Consider the following 15,744-nt stretch of genomic DNA (forward strand, 5'->3'; position numbering starts at 1 on the left):
AGAGATCTCTTGTTATTTGACTTTATACTAGCCATATAAAATATTCACGTGAAGTCAAAACATCTGCAATTTCATTCATAACTTTGAAAACACAAAATCTATTTTAGAACCCTCAAACTCTGAAGTATGTTCATATATATTACTGGTGGGATATATTTCCATTCAACACAGAGATTTCCAGACCGATGAGATCCTGTATTATTAGATGGTTTGGTGACTGTCATGAGTGTTAAGTTAGTCAGAATGTAAGTTCAATAGGAGTTCTACACAACATCCGGGCATTCCACCGCTTGCGCAGAATCGGAATGGCGGAGGTAAGTGAGCTGCGAGGCTCGGGGGAAGAACAACACAATGATTAAATGATTCAGCCGCTCCGATACACTTTAACAACCAACCGCGCATTAACGGACAGCTTAAGACCCGGTCCGTCTGATCGAGCGACTCAGAAAACGGCAAAGATAGACGGTCATTAATAAAGAGGAAGTTAAAATGGGAGCACTCCTCAGCGTTTCGCCACTCTATCTATCTCTACGTCTGTGTGCGTTCGCGAGCGTTTAATTCGCCGTTCGAGACAACGGGAGAGCGGCGCGAGCGCTGGTGCTGAAGTGTACCCCCAGGTGCGCGCGGAGCGGGACGGATGGCTGGTCTAAAGTTTCAAAACTTCAGACACTGTCACTGCCTCCTCGACTTCCCTAAAAGTGTTTCCTTCTCGCACCGGTTCAGTCACGGTGCAAATGTTCAGCACTGGCTTACAGGAAAGCGCCTGAGTGACTAACTTCACCAAAGCTCACGCATGCAAATATACAAATGCGTTTAGCGGTGACGACGACAATAAACTTAAAAAAAGACACTTTAAATATGTTTGTGGTGTTTAGAACTCTTTGCTTTGAGCTTTAGACTAAATCTAGAAGTGTTTTATGAGGTAAACAGAGAGAGAATTTAGCGCTATAGCTTTTTCTAAGGCAGACTTGTTATATTAGAAGACAAAGTATCTAGATTTTACTTATAGTGGTGATATAGCAATTTTGTTCAGTTTCATGAAGGTTAATATCACATTTGAAACTACCAACAACTCTTATTTTGGTGTAAACTATGTCTAAAATAATAGCCTATATTTTTGCAAGGGCTTATATTCTGAAAGATCTAATACAATTCATAGCTTTTGTCTAATAAGTTCTGGATATCGTTTCTTGGAACATTTACCACACAGCTGAGTTTTGAATATATTTCACTATGCTCATCATTAAACATCTTGAATTTGTCAAAAAAAACTGTGAAAAGTAATTAACAATAATTGTATCTATGCTATTGTGCAATTTATGGTTTAAAAGTTTGCAAGGATATTGTATGAGTTTGTACATCCATAAGGTTTACTGTGTAAGTACTTCATTTCAGATGTTAAGTGTGACAAGTGTTATTGATAATCACACTGGTTTATGTATTTTCTGCCTGTCATAACTTTTATTTACCAGGTGGATTTGAGATGATGTAACTAGTGGCTTTTACCCCATAAATTCAGAGGCTAATTGTAAATTTAACCAACATTTAACAATGTAATTTTAGTGAATGTATGAAGTCAGTTCTCCTTAACATCTGGCCTTCATTTTAAACAATTGTTGTTCTAAAATTTGAATTTGAATTTAATTAGAATTTTTTGCTCTCGCTGTGCTTTAGCTGTGCGAATGGGCTCCAAGGACCAGTGGTTTAGTCATATAGACATTTTCCACCAGGGCAATGCGTGGCCGCTGGAGGCCCTTCTCCGGGCAACAACGTTCCTAGAGGAGCAGGACAGGAGCCTAGAGGCCCTGCGGAGGCAGGCAATAAAGATGGCAACCAAGACCCATGCAGTGAGTGAAACATTTAGCTATGTATTGATAGATTGTGTAAGATTCCCATTAATGCGAATGAATAAGAGGGAAAATAGGATTGTTTCGATCACTTTTCCACAGGGTGGTGAGATGCCCCTTGAGCAACTGCTGGCACTTTATGGGTACAAGGTGCCTGATCCTGTCCTGCAACAACAACAGGAGCCGAATGAACTGGCAGCCAGTCTGCCTGAAATGACACTGGACAAGGTTACTATAACTAAAATAATCAAAGTATTTGTTTAAAGTAACTATCCGCGCTTATTTGTAACATGGGTGCGATCATATTTAAATTTAATGTGCAAGGCTTCCAATGTCATTTGGAACAAAACTAGGGCTGCCCGCTAATAGTCGACTAATCGTTAGTCAACCAGAAGAGGTTTTATTAGAGGTAAAATTTTATTCGTCGCTTAGTCGCAGAAAGAAAATCCACATTGGCAGATCATTAGCGGCTGATCTATGGTAATTCAGTTTTTTTACTAAATTAGTTGATTAGACTACTAGTCGACCAGAAAAATCCTTAATCGAGGGCAGCCCTAATAAAAACAGTCCGTCATGCTGCCTGTTATAACAAATTGTTTTTTGTATTGGAATAATTAATAAAAATAATAATTTTATTATATTATCATGATCTTAAAAACACAAGTTTGTAGTACAAATAGTTTACTGAATTTCTTATTCTTCAAGTCATTATCAATTAATGAATCTGAAGTCTCACACATTCAAAAAGAGAAAAAAAGAAAACCAATAAAATCAAAAGTGTAGCAATGTTAAAAAAAAAAAAGTATTTAAAAGTGTAGCAATGTTAAAAAAAAAAAGTATTTAAAAGTGTAGCAATGTATTAAGTTCAACTCACACATAAGTGACTTTTAAACAATGCAGCTTTCTGTAGGTCAACTTGGCGAATTTGTGTGACCAAATTGAACCCATTGTGAAGTAATTTGCCCGCAAGTGAAATTCCCTATATCATGTATATCTATTTAAAATGACTTGATATTGTCCACAAAAATTCACAGAACAACAATAAATGCGACTGCAACTTATCTATAAAAGTTTTTTTTTGCTTGACCTCCTCAGTAGAATCTTAAAATGCTCCTTGTAACTTCTTGAGGAAACTTGAAAAGTGAAAATTCTGCCTTATAACTGGAAATTAAGTAAATCTTTTTATAGGTTCAGATAGGTAAAGCTCTATTCTCAGGAGGGGAGGATCTGGACAGCCATTCCTCTGCTGAAGACCTCACACTCTCTGTCAGGTCTCATTCATCTGACCTCTCACAGTGTCATCTAAGAGGTACATCAAATTACAATGGCACTTTTGCCCTGTACTGTCAACTCCTAAGCTAATATTCTTCTAAGCAATGTCAGTCCTTAGCAGTTATGATTGCCTTTTTTATTTATATTTTGTTAAAGCTGTTTAATTTTTATACACTGCACATATATTTGGAACTTAATCATATTTGTCTGTTACATATCTTGTTGGCAACTTAACACATTTAGTGTGAATTTTCTATGAAAAATTTATTTTTTGTTTTCAAAAATGTTTGGGCTTAACTCTTAAAAAGTTCTTTACTTTACAAGGTGATGACAAAGACACTTCAGTCAGCTGCTCCGAAGATGACTCAGAAAGCACCTCTATCCCGTCCAGTGATGGCCACAAGGTAAAAAAAAATAAATAGATAAGATTAATGTTATAGTTTACTATGTTTATATTTTATTTTATATGTTTTTATATATTTTTGTTAATTATTACAATACAAATACCAATTTGTAATAACAAGCTGCATAACAAACTAATAACAGACAGACAATAATTTTAAAGCGAATGACACTGGAAGCCTTGCACATTCAATTTACAAATGGTTGAATTTTATTTTATTTTACTTTTTATGCATTGCATTACATCGCGCCACATAAACATAAAACCATGTCTTCATTTATGATCGGAGGAATGACAAACAACAAGCTCTACTCTACACTGCTCTAAACTCACATTTGAATTATCAGTGGCAAGTCCTTTAAATATGTAAACGTACTTACAGACTGTGAGTCAGAACAGCCGACATTGTCATCTTTTCTCCCAGGACCAGGAATCAGTTTTCCATAATATGTGCTGAACACATCTGAATATTTGGGTTGAACTGTTCTGGAACAGTGTTGTAAATACAACTTAACTACTGATTTCTAGTTGTGTCCTCTTTTTGAAGGCAAAAAGAAGTATTGTTGCTTTCACAACGAAACAGAGACTCCACAACATGGTGCTGGCGGCTTTATTTCTTTGCGCAAACATTTGGATGGTGATATGCAAATCTTCCCACATCGTGACATACCCTGTAGACGTGGGGACATTTAAACGAGGCATTTTAGGAGGGCATGGACAAGTCTAAACTTTAATTAAGAATATCTCTTTGGGTTTGAGACTTAGTCTGTGCAACTTTATGGATCTTATCTATTCATGAACAGCTTATAACACTCCAAAGAGAAAGGAAAACTTAAAATTGCATCATATGACCCCTTTAAAAAACATTGCAGTAATGCTTTTGTGCCATGTTTTGTTTATCAGGACATCATGGTGGGCCCCCAGTATCAGGCTATAATTCCTTCTCTCTGTACACACACTTTTTATGAAAGAGGTGAGTGTCTTCTGTTGTCTGGTGTTCTTTATGCTGGCTCCAGGGATGTGATTTCAGTGGTCTGTTTTGCATAACTGACCTGTTCCCTGGGATCCACACCTGTTTTGTTACTGTTATCCCCAGTCTATGAAAATGAGGACCAGTTATTGTGGACCCCAGCTGTGTTGTCCAGTCTGGCTGTAGAGAAGTTTTTGCTTGAAGTCCAGAAAAAAGGGAGTGACGACGGTCCTATAAACCCTTTGACCACAGGAGATATAATCAAAGACAATGACCAGGTTGGGTTGAATCACACAGATGCAGTACATGTCTTTTTATACAGTTTGGTTGCTGATGCTTACTTGGCAATGTTATTTTGGTATTACTTATTATTAAAGTACTGATATATTGATATTATATATTTGATTATATGTTATATTTTAATATTTTCCGTTTTTGTTTTAATTAAAGATTCAGGAATGTAATTTTTTTAAATATATTTCTATATAGTTTTTATTTATTTTTATTTCAATTCTGGTCAATTTAGTGCATCAATTATTTAATTATTTTTACCTATTTGCCAAGACAAAATTTCTCATTTTCGTTTACTTTTAATGAAAAAATAATGGTCCAAGAATAGATCCCATTGGGACCCCTGAACTTTTATGTTAAAATCTACATGAAATCTAAATTTACACTGTTTACTAGTGCTGCACGATGAATCGAAATTAAATCGCAAAGTCGATAAATCCTGATTAGGCAGAAGCTGCGACAATATATGGTTTATCTTAATTTGTATTGTAATAAAGTATATAATAATGCAGTGGTAATCGATATAGACTTTATTTATCACTGCTTAAAATACTGTGAAATATATTGCGTGCCCTATTCTGTGTAAGAAGCCACATCATCTCACAGAAGGATTTATTTTAAACACTTGACTGACATTATGAAGTGAGTTTGGAGTAAAAACATGTTATTAAATGTTGTATTTTCATGTGCTTTCAGATGGAACAGCATTTACTACACAGAATTCACTGACAAGATACGCACTCAAACAGCTTTCATAATCACAGAACGATTTCTTTGATTTCTTAATCACGCAATTAAATCATTTGTGATTATGAACGTGATTTTGCGTAGCTTGTCAGTGAACTATGGCTCTACGGTGTAGTAAATGCCGCTTCATCTGAAAGCACCCTGGAGATTTATTATCAATCACAGAACCAGTTTTACTCAAGATGTGCATGACAATCGCATTTGATTATTCATGCAGCCCTACTATTTACTTTGTTAGTTCACATTACTAACCTTGAGGTGAAGTTTATCTGTTTAACTTATCTATCAACAGAAAAAGGAAAAAAAAAATGTCCCTGACTAAGGATTTTCATAGTCAGATCAGAACTTTCGAATCTTGCTGATATTCGACTGATAGATGAATCATGTTTTGGGGGCGAGGTAAAATACATTACCAAGAGTCAAGTTAGACATTTGATAGTCATTTGACATAATTCCATTAACACACAGGGAAAATGTGTAATGGATGCCTTGCAGATACAAATTTTTTTTGATTAAACGGTAGTTAAAATGGAACATCAGGGCTCGCTAAATCGCTAGCCCGATGTCCCAGCACCAGGGCTTAACTTGTGCCGGAACAAGCCGGATCCGGCACCTCATTTTGGCAGATCCCCCTCCTCCAGGGGTGGCGTTTCCGTATGGCAGACAGATATGTGCCGTGAAAAATTAACCAAAATTAATATTTCTATTATAATTCGTTATTATTATTTTAAATCAGAGGGTTTTACAAATATTTAAACAATGATAGGTATTTAAAAGAACTTGTCAGTAAAACTTCATTACGCCATTGGATCAAGCTCTAAGCGAAACCTCGTCACTTCCCCCGCCTCCACTCAGATTGTCGCGCGCGCACATCCTGGAGGAGACAGATCTCAGCTTATTTGCAAAGCAAGGGTAAACATATAACTGTTTGAATAGTACAGAATTTTCTTTACTCAAACACTATGTCAGTAAAGGCTAATGTCTTTGTGTGTTTGAAGACTGGAGAAGTACGTTTTTTGCCATCTAGCCAATACACTTTTGTACGTTTTGAATATGTGCATAAGCGCTTTATCATTTATATCATGAGACATTGGCCAAGTTTACTAAACAATCAGAAAAACTAAGCGACCATATAGCAACACTAAACGTTATATAGCCTGTAAAATGTGATGATAAATGCGTTGCACTTTCCTCAGATGCGGACAAAACACAGATCTCCTCATTCGCTGACCAAAGACCTTGTTAACTCCACTTTTTTAGCTTGTTTTTCATATAGCCTGATGTTAATTGCACGTGTCTGATACAACACAAACACTGACGACGCAGTGTTGTTTAATATTTGACCCCCCCCCCCCCCCCGTATTTTAGTAGATTGTGCCATGAAACTGTTTTATTTGTCAACAACCATCAGACATCATATTGTGTGTATTTGGTTGCTTAAACTCAACAAACTACAAAAATAACTCTTATATAGGCTAATACTCGCGAGGCGGCTTTATACCGGTGAGCTTTGGATGTGACTGCGAGGGCACATAGCCTAATACAGCATGTGGAGCGCGCAAGTACCAAATGGCTTAAAATACTTAAAAGTTGTGCAAATTATACATTTTTGTGACAATACAATTACCTGATTAGTCAAGTCAAGTGACAGTTCTGTCAGCTGTCCTGATCGAAATGCGAGTGAGTCTTGTATCGCAGCGTGCAGCAGGTTGCTGAAGTGCAGACAAGATGCGCTGATGTGAAGCGCGCTCCGAGAGAGTTTAAGGTTTGGAATGACTGATTGAATCTTGTTTGTGTGGATTTATTTTATTATTCAAACCTACAAGCTATGTTGAATAAATGCAGGGATTTACCTCATTATAAACTTGAAAGCTGCGAGAATTATTAAAACCACAGAAATGTAGGACCTGATTAAATATAACGATTACACAGAGATTTGAAAAATAAAATTCCACAACTTTTTAAAAACGTTTTTAGGCCTGGAAATTGTTGTTTTAAAATCGCATGGCATTTCCATGACCTTACAGACCCTAAATGCAACTGATGCACGATCTTAAAATCACTTAAACTGGTCCAGCAATGTGATTGCGCGAATGTTCCTGTAATCACATGCCAGATCCGTTACCCCGCTTTGTTCTGGGACCTCCCAATTTACAAATTAAGCACTGCCCAGCACTATTGTGTCACTATGAACGTGTCTGTGCAGCTCTTAATGAACTCATTTTGTGGACGCGTTCTTCACGCAACAATGTGTCACTGACAATATAAAGTGAAACTTAAATCTATAGGGCTGGTTGGATTTATTCATGCACGTTAAAATGTAAAATTTAAAGCTGCTTTTTTTACAGCATTAACATAATAGGCTGTATATTAACTTTGGGAGAAAACCGGTAGTTCTATGTGAAATCAGACATTTTTGAGCACCCCCATATAGCCAAAATGGCATGATCATAACACCCCGCGAATATTCGACTGTGAGACTTGTAGTTGAATTGGGCTCCTCCTATTGAAGCATTGAATCGTCAACAATTCGGGGGCACCCCTAGCAATCTTTAATCGGAATCTGAAAATGTACTTCCTCCGGAATAGCATTCTGTTTGCTGCAAGCAACAGATCAAAATGTCAGGTTTTGTTTTTCTTTCTTTTTTTGTGAATATATGTAATGATGTTTCAAACAATGGAATAAGAAAATATTTAAATGCTTAAGATTCTGCACTGTTTTAGTTAAGTAATCAATAATTTTGTTTATTTGAAAGATTTTACTCCAAGTTATGCTGGAAAACATTATCACCTCCCAATTTACAAATTAAGCACTGCCCAGCACTATTGTGTTATCCAGTCTTCCAGTCTTGCTATTAAAATGTATCTTAAATTCAGATCTCCCGCGGGTCCTTAAAAACTCCTAAAGTAATTAGTATCAAACTTAAAGGGGTGGTTCGGGATTTTTGACATCGGACCTCATTTTTAAGTCAGCCTGGTTGTTATTCATCAGTGGAGACATTTTTTTTTTTTAATTATCCAGTCTTTATATTTGGATAGTTGGCCGATGCTAGGCTAGCGCGAGTCAATGGGTATATGTTAGCCAGCCATTAAAAACCGTTTTACCCGCTCCACAGTGCACCAAACGCAAATCAATTATAACACTAGACTATCGATGCAAATGTCCGTTGATAGAATAATGTTAGAAATCAAACTTACCTTTCATCACATTGCATTAGTTATAATTTGTTCCCTGTAATCATAAGCCTTGTCGACAGCAGCAGCGGAGTGATATTGATTACCTAGGCAACCGAGTGAGCCGGTCCACACATGACGCAAGTGTATTTACCTGCCGCTGGCACACTGATCATTACTAACCGGAGCAAAGTAAAATTCCGCAGCGGCTGAGAAACTAGTTCCTTTAGGATAATTGAGATGAAAAGTAAGTTTGATTTCTAACATTATTCTCTCAACGGACATTTGCATCGATAGTCTAGTGTTATAATTGATTTGCGTTTGGTGCACTGTGGAGCGGGTAAAACGGTTTTTAATGGCTGGCTAACATATACCCATTGACTCGCGCTAGCCTAGCATCGGCCAACTATCCAAATATAAGGACTGGATATTTTTTTTTTTTTAAAATGTCTCCACTGATGAATAACAACCAGGCTGACCTAAAAATGAGGTCCGATGTCAAAAATCCCGAACCACCCCTTTAAGGCCATAAAAAGTTTTAAATACGTTAAATCGTATAAGAAATGTCTTAATTATGATTTCAAGAGGTTTACAGTTGGGGACGGAAAGACAAGACTCGTGATATGGCTGGATTAAACTATTAATCGCAATGATGTCATTGAATAAATATGAGCGCTGCTTTATTTGAATGTTTCTGAAGGTAACTGATTGTCTTCAGAAACATATCATTGTAATTTTACCTATAATTCCTGATAAAGCAGCGTTTATGAGCGCTGAGCTGCTTTGTGATCAGCCGTTACTGGGGAAATCACAATATTTCCACCGCGCTCCTAAAGCGCCACCTCTTAGCAGAGAATGAATTTGCATTTCCAATAAGCCTTTCTTACGGTTTATGGTCAGATCAATGCAAATATCAACTCATGTTTTTACGCAGAAAACAAATAGAGTTGTAAATGAGAAAGAAGTTAATGTGAATAATTAATTTTCGGGCTAAAAAAATCTGAAGATTACCTGCCCTAAGGGCTACCAGGGATTTTGAAATTTTGCTAACCCTGAACATCAGTGAAACTCTTAAGAATTCGCAAATTATTTATAATAGTGCTCTAGATATTAATGTTATGCATTTTTGTTCTGAGCTGTGCGTGCTGAATGAAGTAGTATTTGATAGCAGGTTTTTAATCAATGGGATTTAACTGTACAACACAACATTAATATTACGACTTAAAGGCTATCTGCACAAAATGCTCCGAAATCATGAACGTGTCTGTGCAGCTCTTAATGAACTCATTTTGTGGACGCGTTCTTCACGCAACAATGTGTCACTGACAATATAAAGTGAAACTTAAATCTATAGGGCTGGTTGGATTTATTCATGCACGTTAAAATGTAAAATTTAAAGCTGCTTTTTTTACAGCATTAACATAATAGGCTGTATATTAACTTTGGGAGAAAACCGGTAGTTCTATGTGAAATCAGACATTTTTGAGCACCCCCATATAGCCAAAATGGCATGATCATAACACCCCGCGAATATTCGACTGTAAGACTTGTAGTTGAATTGGGCTCCTCCTATTGAAGCATTGAATCGTCAACAATTCGGGGGCACCCCTAGCAATCTTTAATCGGAATCTGAAAATGTACTTCCTCCGGAATAGCATTCTGTTTGCTGCAAGCAACAGATCAAAATGTCAGGTTTTGTTTTTCTTTCTTTTTTTGTGAATATATGTAATGATGTTTCAAACAATGGAATAAGAAAATATTTAAATGCTTAAGATTCTGCACTGTTTTAGTTAAGTAATCAATAATTTTGTTTATTTGAAAGATTTTACTCCAAGTTATGCTGGAAAACATTATCATCAAGTTTTGCACTAACTTGTGGAGTTCATGCAGCTCTGGTGCTGCTGTCATTAAAGCAAAACAGTAATTTGCCAAATATTAAGACATTTTGTCTCTTGTGTAGTGGTCTCTTTCTTTTTGTTCCTCACTGTAACTTTTTGTCTGTAGTGGTTCATATTTGATCTTTCAGTGGTTGAACTTGCTTTCAATGGTCTTTAATTCTGTGTCTTTTGTAGGCACTATATGAGCTAGTGAAATGCAGCTTTAATGCAGAAGAGGCACTAAGAAGATATCGCTTTAATGTCAAAGTTTTCAATGGTAAGGCCTCTGTAATTGTCCTGCTTTTTCTCTCTTTGTGTTATCAAGCCTTATTTAGAAGGCAGTCAAAAAATGAAATCCATGCAACCATTTACCAGGATGTATAGCAAGTTAATTTTATTGTAAAAAAAAATATTGTTCCAGAAGAGCTTTGTGGCTGGAGTGAGGAGGAGTGTCGTAACTTTGACTATGGTTACCGTGCCCATGGCAAGAACTTCAACCTCATACAGGCCAACAAGGTGAACCCCCAAATCTGAACAAGTTTTCTCATGACATACATTGTTTTCAAGTAGAGATTGCTGCTTATTATTTTATTTTATTTTTTTAAAGAAATGAGTCCTTTAATGTGTTGGTATCTCTTATTTGCCTTCACACAGGTCCGCACGCGCTCAGTTGGTGAGTGTGTAGAGTACTACTACAAGTGGAAGAAATCAGAGCGGCATGAGTATTTCACACAGCAGGCCACCAAGCTGGGTCGGAAAAAGTGCAATCTGCCATCTGGCAACATGTGAGTTTTTTTTTTTTTTTTTTTTTTGTATGAACTGCTCACCAATGAATCCTCTGCAGTGAACGGGTGCCATCAGAATGAAATTTCAAAAAGCTGATAAAAACATCACAATAATCCACAAGTAATCCACACAGGTCCAGTCTATCAATTAACATTCTGTGAAGTGAAAAGAATGTGTTTTAACTTCTGGCAAAAATGTTATTCCATAATCCATAATAATGCTTCATCCAGTGTTTTGGTGATTTGGTGATTGATCTGTGCATATTTCTCTTCTGATTCAGATGTCTTAATGATTTCTTAAAAACATGTATCATTTCACTTCACAGTACATTAATTGATGAACTGGACATGTGTGGATTATTTGTGGATAGAGATGTTTTTATCATTTTTTTTTTTCAGCTGTGACAAATGAAAAGAACCAGGACAAATCTTGTCACACTAAAGACAAAATATATTGAAAGTTTTTACTTTTTTAAAACAATGATCTGATGATACTTAAATATGTTTCTCTCAGAGAAGATGCTGGGCCAGATGGAAATACTGGTGATTTGGAAGGTGCCAATCAAGGTTTGCCAGTTAGGACTTCCATTCAACTCCAGCCTCCATCGACACCTGCAGTCATGGAGCTGGATAAACAAGGTATGCTCTACTAGTTCTTAAATATTATACACTTACTTAATTAGTCAATCGAAACCATCCATTGGTACCAGTTTCTTAATTTTCGTCCCTCATTTATGTTCATTTAATTCCAACATAATATCATTTTTTCTTGATTTTGGTCTGGATGGTCAATGGGTTATGATTTGTTTCATTGTTGTTTTCCATCTGCCAGCATTTTTCCCATTGTGTTTGTGTTGTGTTATGTTTTGTCACCTTTAATTTGGTCATACGATCAAGAGGACAGCCTGAATTGCACAGCTCAGTTTCATGGTCGGCCACGACGGAAACGCACGCCACGCTTCCTATTAAAGCCCTGAGCTTCCTGCTCACTGACAGCCTAAAACTGACAGATACACAGGTAAAAACAGGAAATGGATCAATCCTGTTATGCAGCACATTTACATGCCCTTGTCATATATGTTTTTATATAGTGAATGACATTTTTAACTTGTATATATTATCATGCAAAAAATATTTAACTTAAAAGTTAAGTTTGAAATCATATTAGTTATATTTTATCATAATTAATATAGAGTTAAATTTAAATTAATTGTACTACTTTGGCTTGGGTTAATGTTGCCATTTTGCTTTGTTCTTCAGTCATGTACATAAAAATGTGAAGTTTATTAAGAAGTATTCTCTAAAGTATTTCAAGAAATAGTTATTTCTTTCATTTATATAATCAAAACTTGTTTTAGGTTTTTTAAGTGTATTTGTAATTGTGCATGTGCATATCAAAATTTCACAATATGAGTAAAAAAACCTAACTTTAGCTTTTTTTTACATCAGTGATATGTTAGTATCATTTAAATCATCTGTGATTTATTCAGTTATTACTATTTTAGAATTTTATAACATTTTGAAAAGCTTTTTTTATATCTTCCGTTTTCTTTAAGTGCTGTTGCCATTTTTATTCGTTTTATTTAGAATATTTCTATTAAGCTTTAATCCATTTCAGGTTTAGATTTAGCAATTTTAGTACTTTAACCAACTTCAAATGGATTATAATTTTCAAGTTTTTCCATCTATACTATTTATTTCTTACCGCAGCCTTTTTTTAATAGTTTTTGTTAACAATAACATCACAAGAATGATACCAAAAACTCAAAAGAAACTTTCAGGTCCCTAATTTTAGCTATTTGTTAACACCCTGTTCGGTTCCATCCTGTTATATTTTCATACCATTGTGAAAAGAACGAAGCTGTAATTAATTAAGTTACAGTGTCTGAACTTGATCAAAGCATATTTGTTAAATCTAATAACTGCTTAACAGGTATGACCCAAATACTACAATAATAAACAGAGTGGAACTTCTAGAGAAGGTTCTTGCCAAAATACAAAAGAATCTCAAACATCTTTAATTTTTTTCGGTTTTCCCTCAAATATTCATCCACATTTTCTTTATGCCTGTTCATTGTTCCAGGTTCTGAGCGAAACAGTGGAGAGGTGGAACTATATGCAGGATCTTGCTCAAGCCCACAGGGGCAGCAGTCGTTCAGCCAATTCTCGTTTCACCCACCAGCGCTCCAGACGTCAGACGTGTCTTCTCCGTCCCCCCAGCTTTACCTCTCCTCTCTATCCTGTAGCCACTCCATCCCTTCTTCTCAGCCAGACTCAGGGCTCCTTGGAGCAGGTTTTTACCTGCTTCAACACCATTCTCGTCTGTCCCATCCAGCCCAGATTTTGGGATGATAGGTAGCCTCTTGTGCCCACCTTACTCCATCAGCCCCGTGCCCATCAAACAAAGCGACTCATCCATTCCAGATCTAAGCAGACATGATGACTCTCATTCACCTGGAATTTGAAGTTGTCGTTTTCAGGCTACATAAGAAAAGCCTGAGTTACAGGCAGAGTTTGACCAAAAAAATAACATTATATCATCATTTACTCCCCTTCATCTCATTCCAAAGCCCGTTGAATTTCTTCTGAGGAGCACAAAAGAAGATATTTCAAAGCTGAGTTTGTCAATACAATGAAAGTCAACAGGGTCCAAAACTTGCATGCTCCAAATAAATGCATAAATGTAGCATAAATTTAATCCAATGGCTACCAAAAGTGCACTAACTTCATCTAATTTTCAGATCTTTTTCTAATATTCCCCATTGACTTAAATATTGAAGAAAGTAGGTCATACAGGTTTGCAACAACGTAAGGGTGAGTAAATGATGATATAAATTAAATATCTGGTAAACAATCCTTTTAATCAAAGAATGTGTTCATAATATTAAATCTGTGTTGCCTTTTAAACTACTAAACTAGTAACTGGGTGTTTTAGGGAGCTGGTTGTCTCGGTCAATCTGCTGTTTTTAATTGATTACCTAATTTTAAGCAGCTTTGGAAATATTAGAGGGTTTACATCTCTTTGAGGTGTTTGGTCTCACTAAGACTCATTTTCAGTAACTGTTCAGTAATTTACTGCTTGTACAGTAAATTGTTCCTTTCATTGCATATAGATCTTATAAACTTTTGAAACTACTTTATTAGATCACTTATTTCTTTTTGTTAAAGGAATGGTTCACCCAAAAATCAAAACGTACTCACCCTCAGGCCATCCAAACTGTAGATGAGTTTATTTTTTCACACTTTACATCACTTGCTCACCAGTGGATCCTCTGCAGTGAATGGGTGCCGTCAGAATGAGAGTCCTAACAGCTGATAAAAACATCACAATAATCCACACAAATCTAGTCCATCAGTTCACAGTGAGACATGAAAATCTGTATATTTGTAAGAAACAAATCATTAAGGCAATTCATCTTCTGGACAAAATACCAGCCCATTAATCATAAAATTGCTTCTTCCAGTGAATAAGTCCAGCTACTTTAGTCCTCTCACAAAAAAAACCACAGGCATATTTATTTTAAACTGTTTTGGACTGCTTTCACTTGTAAATGGTGCTTGGCCTATGCATATTTTCTCACTGGAGATAGCAATATATGGATAAAGGAATCATATTTAAGCGGGAAGCCATGGTTTGAAGTTAAGTGGATCTGTTTCTTACAAACATGCGGCTTTTCACTTCACAAGACATTAACTGGTGGACTGGAGTGGTGTGGATTTTTGTGGTGTTTTTATCAGCTGTTTAGTCTCTCATTCTGACGGCACCCATTCACTGCAGAGGTGAGCAAGTGATGTAATGCTGAATTTCTCCAAATCTGTTCCGATGAACAAACAGACTCATCTACATCTTAGATGACCTGAGGGTGAGCACATTTTTAGCAAAATTACATTTTTGGTTGAACTATTTCTTTAAAGCATAAAATATTTTACTTTTAAAGAAGATATCACGTGAACTGCTAATGCAATCGCTTTGTCCTGTTTGTGGCGATACTCTTTGTGGGATTCTAGCTTCCCGTCGTAGGTTGTCTTTGTGCAATAAAAAAAGAATACAAGTTCCTCAGGGGCTCCGATCGTTTCCCTCTCGGTCTGGTCCGTCAGTACTTCAGTACTAAGTGTTGAAGAGGGGTTTTTGTAATGGTTTATGAATATACGCTCCACATATGCTTCGCCAACAGATGTTATCCTGATGTAAGTGGCAGATTCACTGCATTAAGTTTCTCAGGTTTTGCAGCCAGTTTGGACATCTGTTGTATTTGCATGAAGCCACAACCTTTCAACTCCGCATACTACCCACAATCCCAGAGAAAACTGGCAACGTCAAATCTAGTGTAGTACCTCATTTGTGACTGGACTTCTGATAGTTATGATTTAAAATCAT

At 36.3% G+C, this 15,744-nt stretch overlaps 1 protein-coding gene across 2 annotated transcripts; it reads left to right on the forward strand.

Annotated features, from left to right (window-relative positions):
* The first annotated feature begins 211 nt into the window (after positions 1–211).
* Positions 212–13,672, forward strand: LOC132131607 (mesoderm induction early response protein 2-like). 2 transcript variants are annotated; one of them, XM_059543668.1, is made up of 13 exons: positions 212–314; positions 1,675–1,847; positions 1,950–2,075; positions 3,036–3,156; positions 3,444–3,523; positions 4,426–4,495; positions 4,619–4,770; positions 10,777–10,858; positions 11,003–11,097; positions 11,236–11,366; positions 11,881–12,005; positions 12,264–12,384; positions 13,450–13,672. In XM_059543668.1, exons 2-12 carry the CDS (start codon positions 1,683–1,685, stop codon positions 12,341–12,343), a joined length of 1,227 nt encoding a protein of 408 aa, XP_059399651.1. In that variant the 5' UTR covers positions 212–314; positions 1,675–1,682; the 3' UTR covers positions 12,344–12,384; positions 13,450–13,672. The 2 variants fall into 2 exon arrangements, with proteins under 2 accessions (XP_059399651.1, XP_059399652.1); XM_059543669.1 differs by having other exon boundaries at positions 11,006–11,097.
* The last annotated feature ends 2,072 nt before the right edge of the window (positions 13,673–15,744 follow it).

This window comes from Carassius carassius, chromosome 48 (genome assembly GCF_963082965.1).
Source record: "Carassius carassius chromosome 48, fCarCar2.1, whole genome shotgun sequence".
Taxonomy (NCBI): domain Eukaryota; kingdom Metazoa; phylum Chordata; class Actinopteri; order Cypriniformes; family Cyprinidae; genus Carassius; species Carassius carassius.